Below are 13,013 nucleotides of genomic sequence, written 5' to 3'. Positions count from 1 at the left end.
CCCCTTTCTCCCTCTACTCACCAAGGAGACAGACAGGCTCCGATTTAAGCATATCTGGAATGAGAAACTCCCAGTAAAATCTCATTCCAGCTCCCTTCCCCTCACAGAGAACGGAATTGTGTAACAAGTTTTATTTAACTTGACTGCTGCAAGTAAATTTAAAAACAAACTATGAGAATAAAAATACATTATCTGCTAATGTAAAATGCCTTTGTTTCAAAGGATGGAGTTCAACTGTACTTGAGGATTCAACACAATGAATTCTACAAAAAATAAATACAGATCTGTAGCTGCTCGGCGGGTGGGACTGGGGGTCCAGCAGCGAGCACGGCCGCGTTATTTATAGCTCAGCAGAAACGCCTGGAGCCGCGGCGCCGTCAGGAATTGGCCATTGCTCCCAAAAAAAGCAGCAGCTGCCCCGAACTGCGGGCCCCTGTGCCCCCTGCTCTGTCCAGGGCTGTGACACCACGGGGCAGCCGGGCCCTGCTGGCACACCAAGGCACTGTCAGTGATCCAGGCTGGAGAACAGCCCGGGCTCCCCGTGGCTGAGGGGGGCAGCAGCATCAGACAGCATTGAGGCAAAACACGTTTCTGTAAAGCTGTGAAGATGCTGATGCTGTGGAAATGGGGCTCGGATGCTCCTCGATCCAGGGGTAAGCCTGGAGGAGAGAGATCGAGTACACGGGGTTTCCATCTCTGAATTCAGCTTAAATGCAAATTTTTCCTCTATTAGGTAAAATTTAAAGACCAAAAAAGCAAATGCATCCAGCCACACCTTAGTTTCTGCCACACTTCAGGGTTCTCCAGAAGGTGCAGCACTTGCTCTCAGGGAGCCATGCTTCAGGTTCAGCCATTTGCTTTCTTCCAGAAACATTCCACAAGCAAACTGCACACAGCTGCTCTTCAGCAAAGGTAGATAAACAGAGCCCACTGGCCAGGGCACTTGGGCAAGTATAAAGGCAAATCTTACACAGGCCAAAATAAAACTGCAAAACCAAAATAAAAAGAAGAAAAAAAACCTAAAATAACTACCTTTCAATCCAACACGTGCACGGGAAGCCTATCTCCCTCCGAGGCACAGAATACAGGGGGGGTGTCCAGACCACTGCCCTACCAGAGAGACCCCTCCCAAGACAGGAACGGAAGGAAGGAGTTTGGTGCCAAATGAAGCCTTACAGGGTGAAGGAGCTCCCAGTGAAAGGTGTCTGTAAGCAGCGGTGCTGTGGCGTGGCTCACCACGAGTGCTTTCCCCAGGATCAGCTCTCGGGTCCCTGCGGGCAGCGCGGCGCCGTCTCCCACCCTGAAGGGCTGAGGGAAGCAGTGGAGGCCTCGCTGCCTGCAGGCCCACAGCATCACATCCAACAGCCAGAGTTCTTGCTCCCTCTGTGAACAGCATGGGTTTGTTTCCAAGCACTGGTTTGCCTCAGCCTTCTCCCAAAGCAGCCCAGGTTCCGCATGAGGGATTCTGTCAAGCCGCTTCCTGTGCTAAGGCAGCTCATTGAGGTTCTGGTTGTGAAGGTTTTGGTTCTGCCTGCTCAAGCTGATGGTGTTGTCCAGCGTGATGCTGTCGTCCTCCTGTGTGGTTTCTGGCATGAACTGCCGGAAGATGCTGACGCTGCCGTGCCAGAAGATGGGCTCGGGGAGCTGGCCCACGACACTCCACGTTCGTGTCTCAGGGTCGTAGGCTTCCAGCACATCCGAGAGTTCAAAGGTGTTGTCGTAGCCTCCTGAGACATAGAGCTTCCCACCGAGCACAGCCACGCTGCCCCCAACATGAACCTGCAATGCAACAATAAACCAGGGGTGTTTGCCTGATCCAGCAAGGGGGTGGTGGGATCTGAGAGCTGTTTCTTTGAGGGAGCTTCATGGCTGGGCTCTGCACCAGTGCTGCCCACTGGGCCGCACACCCAGACATGCCATCACATCCAGGACTCTCTTCCCAGTGACTCCAACACACTTAAACCAGCTCCACACAAAGGTTTCTGGTTCTAAAAAGCTCTTAGTTTTCCAAAGGTAAATGAAACTAATTTATAACACTTAAGACATCCTGGAAGTGGGAAAATGTCCTACCTGGAGCATGGCAGGGATTTTATCCCATTCGTTCTTTGATGGATTGTAAACATCCACTTCAGCCGAGTCATCTCTGGGGAAGAGAACACAAAATTACTCTTCTGCATTCTAGAAACGCTGCTTGGGTTCTTCATCAAAGCCAAATTTAGATGGGCAGGGGGAGAGAAGAGCTGGGAAGGCAACATAATCCCCCAGGGCTTCTCTTACCCACCCTGCTCGCAGACAGGAGGGTGACAGTGACAGGTGAGGGACGTTTGTGACTCAGAGACATGCACTGCTGACACAAGAATGCGTGCAGGACAAGGTCAGGGCAGCTGGAGAGGAGCTGTCAGTCCTTCCAAGACAGTCCTGGTACAGATGGGATCAAGATGCTGCAAGGCAGCTCTGGGCAGGGTCAGCAGCCAGACCAGGGGCTCCTCTCCCCACTCTGGGTCAGCTCTGGGGCAACTGCAGAGAGCACCTGAACCTCACTCCTGTGCTTTATTTACAGGTATAAAACTAGTCCCAGCACTCAGAGCCTTTAGCCTGAGCTATTAAACCAATTTGCTACTTTTACTTGCAACCCACTCCTCCGTCCTCCAAAGATTATCCCACAGCTCCACACAGAGCAGCAGCCCACGCTCACACAGCACATGAAATGAGGGAAGAACACCTAACCCTGATCATTTCCTCACTGACTTTTGCAGATGCAAAGTGATCTGAAAATTCTGAAGTGCCAATCATCAGTATTTTAAAATGGGCAAGAAAACAGAAATTCTATAGAATCAGGTTGTGACAAAGAGCTGAGCAGCTGCAACACCCTGGCAGGACAGACTGAAACCAGCTGACCAGAACAGCCGCCAGCAAGACATTTGGCTGGACCCAAAAGGATCAAATAAAAAGTCTTGGGCCAAAGCTGTTACTTTATGCAAAGCCAAGAGGAGATTAAAAAAAGAGAAGTGCCTGGGGGCCATCACAGAAGTCTCTGTTTGCTCAGAGTCAACACAGGGAGATGAAATGCTCCAGCCCTAGCATGCCTTCCCGTTTATTTTTAATTAAGCGGATAACTGAAGTATTTGCGCCACCAGGACAGCTTCAGATGGGTAATTAAGTCCCAATTTGGAAAGGTGCTTAAAAATAGTGACCAATCACTTCATCTTCAGCCCTCTTATCTCTGCTGAGACGGAAGACGTCCTCTCCTGCACTAGAGTTTAACGTTTTCTTGGAGCTTATGTGCTTATTTATAGCAACGAGGGGGGCTGAACCAGGAGCTGAAGAAACTGAGAAGCCAATTTCCAAGCAGCCCTGCTGACTTCAGATGGATTTACACGTGTCTGTTCCCCAGCCCTGGGTTACACTCAGACATTTTCACACAAGTCTATGGGCAGCTCTTTGAGACCCACCAGCACAAGGAAAGAGGTGTTACAGCCCTCCCTGCACCATCAGGGGAAGCACTGCTGTGCTGTCCCAACCTGCAAAATCCACCTTCCCAGGGAAGCTGTGGGCTCTCCTCATGGGGACATGGGGAGGGAGGGAAGTGATTGCTCACACTACTCACCGTATGAAGTACATGAGGCCATTAAGTGTGACGGTCTTCGGGGCAAAGGACCAGGGGGGCAGGTGGCCACAGTTGACAAGGGACCAGAGATCACTGTCAGGGTCATAGCACTGCATGACCATGGACTCTTTGCCAGCCAGGGAGCCGATGGCGAAGAGCTTCCCTCGGCAGGAGGTGGTGGAGCAGTTGTCCATGGGATAGAGCATGGGCTGCAGGGCCTCCCAGCTGTCCAGCGTGTGGTCATAGCGCTCCGTGCTGTCAGAGGCAACCACGTAGAGCAGCCCGTCCAGGACCGTGGAGCTGTGGTATTCCCTGGCTTTCAGCATGGGCGACACCTCTGTCCACTCGTTGACGCTGGAATTGTACCTCCAGACACAGTCGTACAGCCTGGAGCCGTCCGAGCCCCCTGTGGCACAGGGTGACACGTGTCAGGAGCCTGGCTCCACAAAGGGAAAGGGGACGGAGCAGAGGGTTTGGCTTGGCACGTGTGCCACAAGGATTTTAAAGGAAGTTTTGCACTGCTTCACTCCCAGCAGGCCAGGGAGGATTTCTCCCGTGTCATTCCTAGTCCTTATCCAGCTGTGACTCAAAATGAGTCTTCCATGTTTCACTACCATTGTCCTCTAACACCCACTTCTCTCCCATTTTACAGCCCCTGCTCTGTCACTGCCCAAAAGCTGCCAAGGCAGCTTGGGAACCTCCCAGCCTTGCCTTTGTCACACTGACACACACCAGACCAACCCAAAATCCCCGGCAGCAGCCTGCACACAGCTCCCAGCAGGACTGACCTGCCTGGGATCACTCCAGGAAGCTCCCACGGGATGTAAGAGTTTCTGTAAAAACATGCTGCATCCATGTGGTAGCCTGTCATTTTTACAACCCTGTCCTCAAAGCAGGTCCTTGTTTTCTGCTTATGACTAGAGAACACACAGTTTTCTGTTCACCTGCATTAAGACTTGCTCTTTAAAGCTCTGCCAGTGTGTGCTGCACACCGAGGGCACGCTGTTCCACAGCACTGCGTGTGCTGGGCCTCAGTTTGTTACAGCTGTCACAGAGATGTAGTTCAAAGGAGGTAGCTGCATGCAGCTCAACAGCCAAATTTACATATTGGTGTCACCTTGACAGAAGTAATTGTAGCCCCAGCAAGGAGGCAGGATTTGTGCAGGGGAAGGTACCGTGACTCATGGGGGCTGGCGAAGGAACCTGGGGCTTTCTGACATGCCTCTGCCTCAAGCATGTGATTCAGGGGGCTCTGAACCTGAACACCTTCTTCAAAGAGAGAAAGTCAAAACCTTCTTACATCACCCCTGTCCTCAGTGACGGTTAAAAAGTTCTAACTACAAGATCTGTGACTTCTGCCAGCATGCTCAACAGCATTAGTCATGACAAAATAGCTCCTGGACTGAGACCAGCTGCTAAATCCAGCACCGACTCCAGGAGTCTCCATGCCTGCTGGCAGGCTGCAGGCACCCAAGCCAAGTCCCAAACTCCCTGCCACCCCAGAAAAGCCAAGTGTCGCTGCTACAACCTACACATTTCCAACAGAACCCTCACGCTGGTGCTTCCCCTCATTCCCTGCATGCCTTACCAGTGACATAGATGTCGTTGCCCAGCGCAGCGACGCTGTAGCCCCCTCCCAGGTGCTCGGGGAACTCGGCCAGGTAGCGCCAGTGGCCGGTGCGTGGGTTGTAGCAATCGACGGTGACAAGCTCATCGCAGTCACGGTCGCAGCCACCGACGAGGACCAGGATCTCGGCGAGGCCAGTGGAGGGCCGGGGCCGCATGCGGGCACAGGGCCCGCGGTCGTGGCGGTCGAGGCGGGCAGCCTGGAAGTCGCGGGCCTCACGCAGGAGGCGCAGGCACGGAGGGCAGCGGGCCACCAGCGGCTCGCTCTCCACGTGGGCCAGCAGGTAGAAGCGGCGCACGAAGGGCAGGCGGACGTGGGCCAGGAGCTGCGGCAGCAGCGGGGCACGGGTGGCGGGGTCGGCGCGCACCCAGCGCAGCGCCAGCTGAAAGGCGGCCTCCTCCTTGGGGATGCAGAGCCCATCGTCCCGCAGGTAGGAGAGGAGGCGCGGCAGCGGCAGCCGCTCCAGCTGGGCGCCCAGCTCGCCCACGTGCCGCAGCACGAAGCGGTGGGCGGCAGCCGCCAGCTCCGGGCAGGCGAAGGCCTCCGCGAAGTCCTGCATGTCCAGGGCGTTAGCGGGCTCCAGCTGCCGCGCCAGCCAGGCACCGCACGCCTCCTTGACGGCGGGGAACTGCAGCAGGTCGGCGGCGCGCAGCAGGCGCTCGGCGATGTCGGGGCCCAGCCGCCCCACGCGGCCGGTGTAGGCGAAGTCGAGCAGCCGCCCCAGGCACTCGGGCTCGACGCCGTGCAGCCGCACACGCTCGGCCCGCGACTCGCGCAGGGCCCCGCCGAACATGGCGCGGAAATATCCCGAGGCTGCGGCCAGAACGGCGCGGTGAGCCCCGAACTCTCGCCCGCCGGCCACCACCGTCACGTCCAGCAGGCTCCGCTCGGCCCGCAGCGCGCTCAGACCCCGCAGCAGCGACACCGCGTGTGCCGGTTCTCCCGTCGCCGCCGCCGCCGCGGCTGAGGCTCCCGCTGCCGTCCCGCCGGTGCCTGTCGCCATACCGTGCCTGCGGGAGAGCACCTGGATCACGCCCTGCGCGGAGCCGCCGGGCCGACCCCCGAGCGATTCCCGGGGCGGGAGAGGGAGGTGGAGATCAGGCAAGGAGGCGGCGGGTGCGCTCGGGGAGCGCGTCCCGACCGGGATCTCCCGAGAGCGCCCGTTGCGTAAGGCGGCGGCGCTGGCAGCGCGGCCCCGCTCAGGCCGGTCCCAGGGCCCCGCAGCTACCGCGCCCAGCCCCGCGTCCTTGGCCCTGGGCTGACGCTCAGAAGGAGCCGCCCAGTGGTACCGGGGGAACACAAGACCGTCCCGAGCGCAGACAGCGCTGAGAGAGCTCCACTCCGAGTCCGGCTCGGGTACCGCCGTTAGCGCGGGCGGAGGGTCCGGTCGGGGTTGAGGGTCCAGCTCGCCGTAGACGCTTCGGCGCCCTGCCCGTCCTGCCACCGCCACCAGCCAGGCCCCGCGGTGAGCCCAGGGCCGGCCTCTCCCGCCCGGGCCCACAATCACCCCGATAAGAGCCACTCTCGGAGCGCACTCACCGATCCGCTCTCCGCTCTCCTCCGCTTCCCGCTCCGTTCACCGCTCCCGGCACCGCCCCCGCCCCTCCGCCGCTCCCAGCGCGCCCCGCGCCCGGCACTGCGCACGCCCGGACTACGGCTCCCGGCGGCCCCGCGCGGGCGGCCGCCCCTTCGCCGCCTCCCGCCGGCACCGAGCGGCTCGCGGTGTCGGCACTGCCCGGCTGCCGCCGCCGCCGCCCCGGCCCCGCCCGTGCCCGCGCCGGGACATGGACTCCGACTCCTGCGCTTCGCCGTTTGCCCCGGAGGTGAGCCGGAGTCCCGGGGGGGAAAAAGGCAGGGAAGGGAGAAGCGGGGAGGGAACAGGAGGGGAGGGGGTGCTTGTCCCGCTGCCCAGCCCGGTCTGGTCCGTCCCGGCCCTGTCCGGCCGCCGGTGCCCGCTGCCCGTTCCCCGCCGCGGGGCGGGCGGGGGGCCGGGGCCATCTTGTGCCGCCGGGGCGAGGAATGGCGGCGGCGCCGCCCGCCGTGCCCTCCGCCGTGCCCTCCGGGGGCCCGGTACCGACACCGGGGGGCGATGGGGGGGCGGGGGGCACTGCCCGGTTCCGCCGCTGTGGGGGCGGCGGGGCGCGGCGGGAGCGGCGCCGCCTCCTCCCACCGGCGGGCCCGGCCCCGCGGCCGCCGCTCACCCCCGCCCCCCGCAGGACTTCTCCCCCGGCTCCCGGCGGCACCGCACCGTGGAGGACTTCAATAAGTTCTGCACCTTCGTCTTGGCCTACGCCGGCTACATCCCGTACCCGCAGGAGGTGAGTTCCACCGGGCTGGGGGCACGGGGTGGGCACCGGGCTGGGGGCACGGGGGGCACCGGGCCGGTCTGTCAGACCGACCGCTCCAGCGGTCACGGCCCCGCGCCGGGCCTGAACAAAAGGGGAACCGCGGCGGCTGGAGGCTCTGGGGACGGGGCGGGTGGTGCCCGGCGTGGGCGGGGTGAAAAACGTCGGATCCGGCATCGCTCCTGCTGCTCCCCGGGCCCCGGAGCTGCGGCCGGAGAAACCCGGGGGTGGCGTGTGGGGAAAGCGGGAGCGGCAGCACCTCGGGAGACAGGGCTCAGAGACCTGGGGACAGAGGACAGTGCCTCAGGGCTCAGCGGCTCAGGGACAGGGGACAGTGCCTCAGGGACAGGCTCAGTTCCCCCGGGGACGGGGCACAGCGGTTTAGGGTACAGCACTCTGGGGAACAAGGCACAGTGCTTCTGGGACAAGGCTCAGCTCCCCGGGGGATAGGGCACAGTGGTTGAGGGGACAAGGCTCAGCATGCTGTGGGACAGGGGACAGTACCCAGGGGAAAGGGCTCAGCCCTCAGGGACAGGGAACAGCACCCCTGGGGACAGGTGACACCACTCTAGGGCACAGGGCACAGCATCTCAGAGATGGGTCAGAGTGCCCTGGGGGACAAGGGACAGCACCTTGTACTGCATGCGAGTCTGCTCTGAGTCAAACTGTTACCTGAACGTGTTCCAGGAGACGCCGCTGAGGAACAGCCCCAGCCCTCCCAACAGTACTGGAGGCACGATTGACAGCGATAGCTGGGATCCCCGCTTCAATGACACCCCCTCCTCTGTCTCCCTGCCCACCAAGAACAGAAAGAACTTTAGTCAGCTTAAGCGGGCAAAACCGTATGGTTCCCTGTTCCAGCGGGCAAAGGCCAACAACTTCCTGCCAGAGAGAAAGCAAATCGATAAGATCAGGAAGAAGAAAAAGCTGAAAAGGAGGGAAACAGAGGTGTCTGCAGAGGAGGACTATGAGGAGAAGCTGCTGGACCTGGAGGCAGAGGACTCTTACGCAGAGACGCCGATGAGCCCCTCGTCAGAGGGGGACCCTCAGTCTGTGACTGAGCACTGCTCGGTGTGGGACTCTGACACCCCGTCCAGCGTCTCCTACCCCGCTGTGACGGCCGAGCAGACGGTGGAGATCCAGAGCGTGGGCAAGCGAACGGTCATTCGGCAGGGCAAGCAGGTGGTGTTTCGGGATGAGGATGGCACTGGTGACGACGAGGACATCATGGTGGATTCAGGTAGGTGGCCTGGCTGTCCAGGAGGATTAGCCAGGTGGAAGTAGTGGTGCTTTACTTGTAGCCTGAGGATAATTTTGAGGAGCACTGCCTGGGTGGAATTCAGGAGCAGTTGGGTTTTTGGGGGGGAAGGGAGGTGGGTTGGCTCTTTTGTGCAATAAACTGAGTGAAAAGCTGCAACTTTATAGAAGCAGCATCTCCTCGATTACGGCCTCCTGTGTACTGCTGAGAGTCTCTTCCCGTGCAAGAGAGACCTGGAAAAAGCAGCAAAGTGCCTGTCTTTGAAACCCAGGTAGTTAATTTAGCATGAAAGGAGAGAAAATTCCTGGTGTGAGAGTCATCAGCCGCTAAAAACCTATCTTTGCCGTTTGTCTTTGCAGATGACGACTCGTGGGACCTGGTCACTTGCTTCTGCATGAAGCCTTTCGCTGGGCGGCCCATGATCGAGTGCAACGAGTGCCACACTTGGATCCACCTCTCGTGCGCCAAAATCCGCAAGTCGAACGTCCCAGAGATCTACATCTGCCAGAAGTGCCGGGACTCCAAGTTTGACATTCGCCGCTCGAACCGCTCCCGGACGGGCTCGCGCAGGCGCTTTCTGGACTAGGGGGGAGGCACGTGCTGGTGCTCTGTGTTGGTGGGAGAGCCGTGGGTGCCGGCTGCGAGGCCGGGGAGGGCTCCCCTGAACTGCTCTGCTCAGGCAGGAGGGCTGCCCAGCCGGCCTGCGGCCCGGGAATGAGGAATCGCCGAGCCGCGGGCAGCCGGAGCTGGGAGCGGCCGACTGGGCAGAACTGTGGCGAGAGACTCTCGAGGGACAGACGGACAGACAGACAGAGCTCCCTGAGCTCAGTGGAGTTTTGTCTGGTTACGATGACTGGGTGATGTACTATACCTTTGCCAAGTAGGTTTTCTCATCCCATTGGGAAACTGCAAATCTTCTCTGTGCTAGAAAACTCGTCCTCCTCCCCAAAGAGGGAGGGGAGGAGGAGGGAGTCTGTGTGAAGAGTCTGAAGAGTAAATGGCCCTGTGTTTTAAATTCAGTGTGATATTATACCTGCCCATTTGTCCGTATAGATCAATCTTAGGTATCCTGAGACTCCATAGGAGTCAGCCTCAGTGCTGTGGCCTCTGTGTGATCTGCTGCTGCTTCCACGGGCCTGAGCATAGGGGAGTTCTGTCATTTGGCATCATCCAAGTGCAAACAAGACTCGGGGCTCCCTCCTGTGCCAAGGGACAGCGCCCTGGCAGGAAGGAGCAACCCTTTTCCTGGACAGGCAGCGTGGGGGATCAGTGGCATCAGATTCCTTCCTAGAAGGTCTCTTCTTACAGTGGTTTTTTGTGATTTATTTGCATGAACAGCTCAAATGTGTGTATGGGGGGGAAACTGCTCCATTTCCTGTCCCTTCGTTAACCTCTATGGTGCTGTTTTAAGAAGATGACTCTCCTTTTTCTCAGCCCAGAATTCAAACATGGGCTGTAAGAGGGGCCAAAGGAAATGTAGAACCTGGCAGGTCTGGTTTGGAATTTGATCATGTCCATCCAAGTATGACAGCTGAGTTGATTTTTGCTTTTGCTGTTTGTTTTTTGGAACTGGACTGTAACCAAAAAGCCAGAGTCTTTATTCTGTTGGTAGCAATGACAGATCAAATGCAGGCAATGCAGCTACAGGATGAAGTGCAATGAGGATCTGTCTGGAGTGGACAGGAGAGCATTGAGGCCCTGGCCAGCACTGCAGACAGGACCTCCTGGGCCTTAGCCCATGGGAAATCCCTTCAGGACCACGATGGGAAGTCACAGCTCATGCACAAGGCCAGAGAGATGCTGGCATTGTTCCTCAATGGCCAGACAGATCCACATGGATCACACAAATGGGGTTGATGCTTCGAGGTGTGTCTGTGAAGTTCTGCCTGAAGAACAGAGTGTGCTCTGCCCAGGAAGAGGCTCAGAGAAGCATTGGCTGGCACAGCAGCTGAGCCAGGCCAGCTGTGCCAGCAGGAACACGACCCCAGGAGCTCTGCAGTCACACAGCATTGGAGCACTGCCTTGTCTGAGGACTGGCTCACCACGAGATGCATCCTGGTGATGACTGAGGGTCTTGCTAGCACACAGGGGCAAGTACCCTCCTTCAGACATTGGCCCCAGGGCTGCCAAAGCCTCAGCAGCCCAGTACCACAGCGCCCTGGGGCTCCACGATGTGGGAAAGGGCGGCAGAAGTGCACAACATGCAGCTGTTCTCTCCTGGTTCTTGAAAAAATCTCGTTCCACCAAGCTGTAACACCTGACTGGGTTTCAGAAAACCAGCTTCTGTGAAATCTCTCAACCATGACTGTGCTGTGCTGCCTTCAGAAGCTATGTGGAACCACCAAGGAGTTTGCCAAAGACTCGCTCCCAATGGCTGCCTGACTGTCCTTTGCAGCCAGAAAAATAACCAAAGTTCTCCAGTGCTGCCATTTCCCCAGAAATACTTTGGAAGATCCCAGCCACAACTGCACAAGGGTTGGACCTGGTCTGAAATTTGTATCTCTTGTGTTTACAGCGTGTCTGCAGTTCAACTGGACCTCTGTGGACTGTGTTCCTGAAGCTTTTATGGGAGAAATGGTGCACTGTCAAGTGAACTGGCTCTTTTTCACAGAGGTTCAACACTAATCAATGTGACTGACTCTTGTTCTGTCCCCTTTTTGGATTTATCCCAGTGGATGGTGTCCAGCACGTTACAATATCAGCAGAGAGAAATAAAAAAAGTAACATCTCCATTCTTTTAGTTCATCACTTTCAGCCATGTATAATTATAGTTTAATTCAGAACTTTATTTTTTCATTAAAACTTCTAATGAACCATGTTTTTTTCTTACATGTGAGACAAATGAACAATGAGTTTGTTATATTCCAAACTCAGGAGTCTGCTGTTATGATTTATTGGTTTGTGAGCTGTTGTGCCAGGCAGCAGGAAGACTTAACACTTGAAGTGCTCTTCCCAAAACAATACACTCAGGTGGGGATAGGAAGAGCTGGCAGGGATCCCCCACCTTTCTGTGGAGCAGCTGCTCCTTGCTAGAGTGTGGGACATGGTGATGGAGCCCTGGGCTGGGCAGGGAGGCACTGCTGGAGTGGCTGCAGACAGCAGGGACACTGCTGGGAACGTGCCAGGGGCTGCTGAAGGGTGCAAGGACTGAGCTGGGGACAGGGCCCAGGATGCCAATGGTGTCAGAGTGGTCCTGGCAGCAGGTCCCTGCAGCCTCAGACACAGCCCTGGGGCAGCACTGCACCCCCTTGCAAGGACTGGAGGCTTGGCCAGACCCAAACCAAGCCCCTGTGACCTCTCTGGTGAAAGAAACCCTTCCCTCCCCACCACTAGGCACACCAAGGACTCCACACCACCCTGCAGCTCATGGATGTGCCACAAGCCCACAGGCAGTGCTGCCATCAAAGCAGCAGCCTGAACACCTTGGCACACTGAAAAGGCAGCTCAACCTTTTGGAAATGGCACTAGGTCATGCTGGAAGCTCAGTTCTGCTTGCTTAGAGCTTCTGTTTTAATTCTGTTGGTAATTTTGAATTATAGAGAGTCATAAAAAGAAGTCCCAGGGGAGTTGTGGCTGTAAAATGGCAGCTGCTCACAGCAAGGATGTGGTGGTGAAGGCTGTGGTTCTGCAGTGGGGATGTTCTTACAGTTTTGGCAAAACGTGGCACTGACAGAAAACAAGGAAGAAAGGAGGAGGGGGCTGGGGAGACTGAGTGAGCATGTGGCTCTGAGGGATGCTCTTGTGCCATGTCCTAGTCCCTACAGGCTGGCTCCTCACTTCTGACCATGCACCTCACACAGTGACATCAAAAAGGAACTGGAGGAGATTTAGATTTCTGCCCAGTCCCACCCAGCAGAGGTCAATAAGTTGGATGGGATAGAGAGTGCTGTTATGTTTACAAACCCTTGCTTTCCAGGGGTTTCATCTCAGGAACTTCCTACAGATGCAAAGGGAATGGGAGCTGCTTTTCAGCTGAATATAATTTATTGCACATTTTACATTTACTTTGAGATTGACAGAACGCTGGCCACAGGTGAAATAAAGCCCTGCACCAGGAACTGGTCACAACTGAAAAGTTTTGGTTTTAATAAAAACAAATGAACACCCCTTCATAATATGAACTTGTTTTTTCCAGGGGAAAGCATTTCTTTTGGAAATCTCATTCTCCTGGTGCAG

The 13,013-nt window shown here is 57.1% G+C and overlaps 2 protein-coding genes across 2 annotated transcripts; one reads left to right on the top strand and one right to left on the bottom strand.

The window, feature by feature from the left end:
* Positions 1 to 116: 116 nt before the first annotated feature.
* On the bottom strand, positions 117 to 6,827 carry KLHL21 (kelch like family member 21). The gene is made up of 5 exons (XM_058039420.1): positions 6,774 to 6,827; positions 5,196 to 6,244; positions 3,608 to 4,013; positions 2,071 to 2,143; positions 117 to 1,779 (listed from the first exon to the last, which is right to left on the bottom strand). The coding sequence occupies exons 2-5, from the start codon at positions 6,235 to 6,237 to the stop codon at positions 1,486 to 1,488; spliced, it is 1,815 nt and encodes a 604-aa protein (XP_057895403.1). The 5' UTR covers positions 6,238 to 6,244; positions 6,774 to 6,827; the 3' UTR covers positions 117 to 1,485.
* Positions 6,828 to 6,967: 140 nt separating this feature from the next.
* On the top strand, positions 6,968 to 12,720 carry PHF13 (PHD finger protein 13). Its single transcript, XM_058039325.1, has 4 exons — positions 6,968 to 7,057; positions 7,451 to 7,552; positions 8,267 to 8,819; positions 9,197 to 12,720. Exons 1-4 carry the CDS (start codon positions 7,019 to 7,021, stop codon positions 9,421 to 9,423), a joined length of 921 nt encoding a protein of 306 aa, XP_057895308.1. The 5' UTR covers positions 6,968 to 7,018; the 3' UTR covers positions 9,424 to 12,720.
* The last annotated feature ends 293 nt before the right edge of the window (positions 12,721 to 13,013 follow it).

The sequence above is a fragment of the Melospiza georgiana genome, chromosome 22 (genome assembly GCF_028018845.1).
Source record: "Melospiza georgiana isolate bMelGeo1 chromosome 22, bMelGeo1.pri, whole genome shotgun sequence".
In the NCBI taxonomy this organism is placed as follows: Eukaryota; Metazoa; Chordata; class Aves; order Passeriformes; family Passerellidae; genus Melospiza; species Melospiza georgiana.
This window is presented reverse-complemented; position numbering and strand designations above follow the sequence as displayed.

Excerpts from the sequence above, each read along its gene's own strand:
- KLHL21 (XM_058039420.1), bottom strand. The coding sequence starts at position 6,237 with ATGGCGACAGGCACCGGCGGGACGGCAGCGGGAGCCTCAGCCGCGGCG. Across the intron at positions 4,014-5,195 it reads CAACGACATCTATGTCACTG|GGGGCTCGGACGGCTCCAGG; the intron begins GTAAGGCATGCA and ends CCTGTGCCACAG. Across the intron at positions 1,780-2,070 it reads AAATCCCTGCCATGCTCCAG|GTTCATGTTGGGGGCAGCGT; the intron begins GTAGGACATTTT and ends GTTGCATTGCAG.
- PHF13 (XM_058039325.1), top strand. The coding sequence starts at position 7,019 with ATGGACTCCGACTCCTGCGCTTCGCCGTTTGCCCCGGAG. Across the intron at positions 7,058-7,450 it reads CTTCGCCGTTTGCCCCGGAG|GACTTCTCCCCCGGCTCCCG; the intron begins GTGAGCCGGAGT and ends CGCCCCCCGCAG. Across the intron at positions 8,820-9,196 it reads GGACATCATGGTGGATTCAG|ATGACGACTCGTGGGACCTG; the intron begins GTAGGTGGCCTG and ends TTGTCTTTGCAG.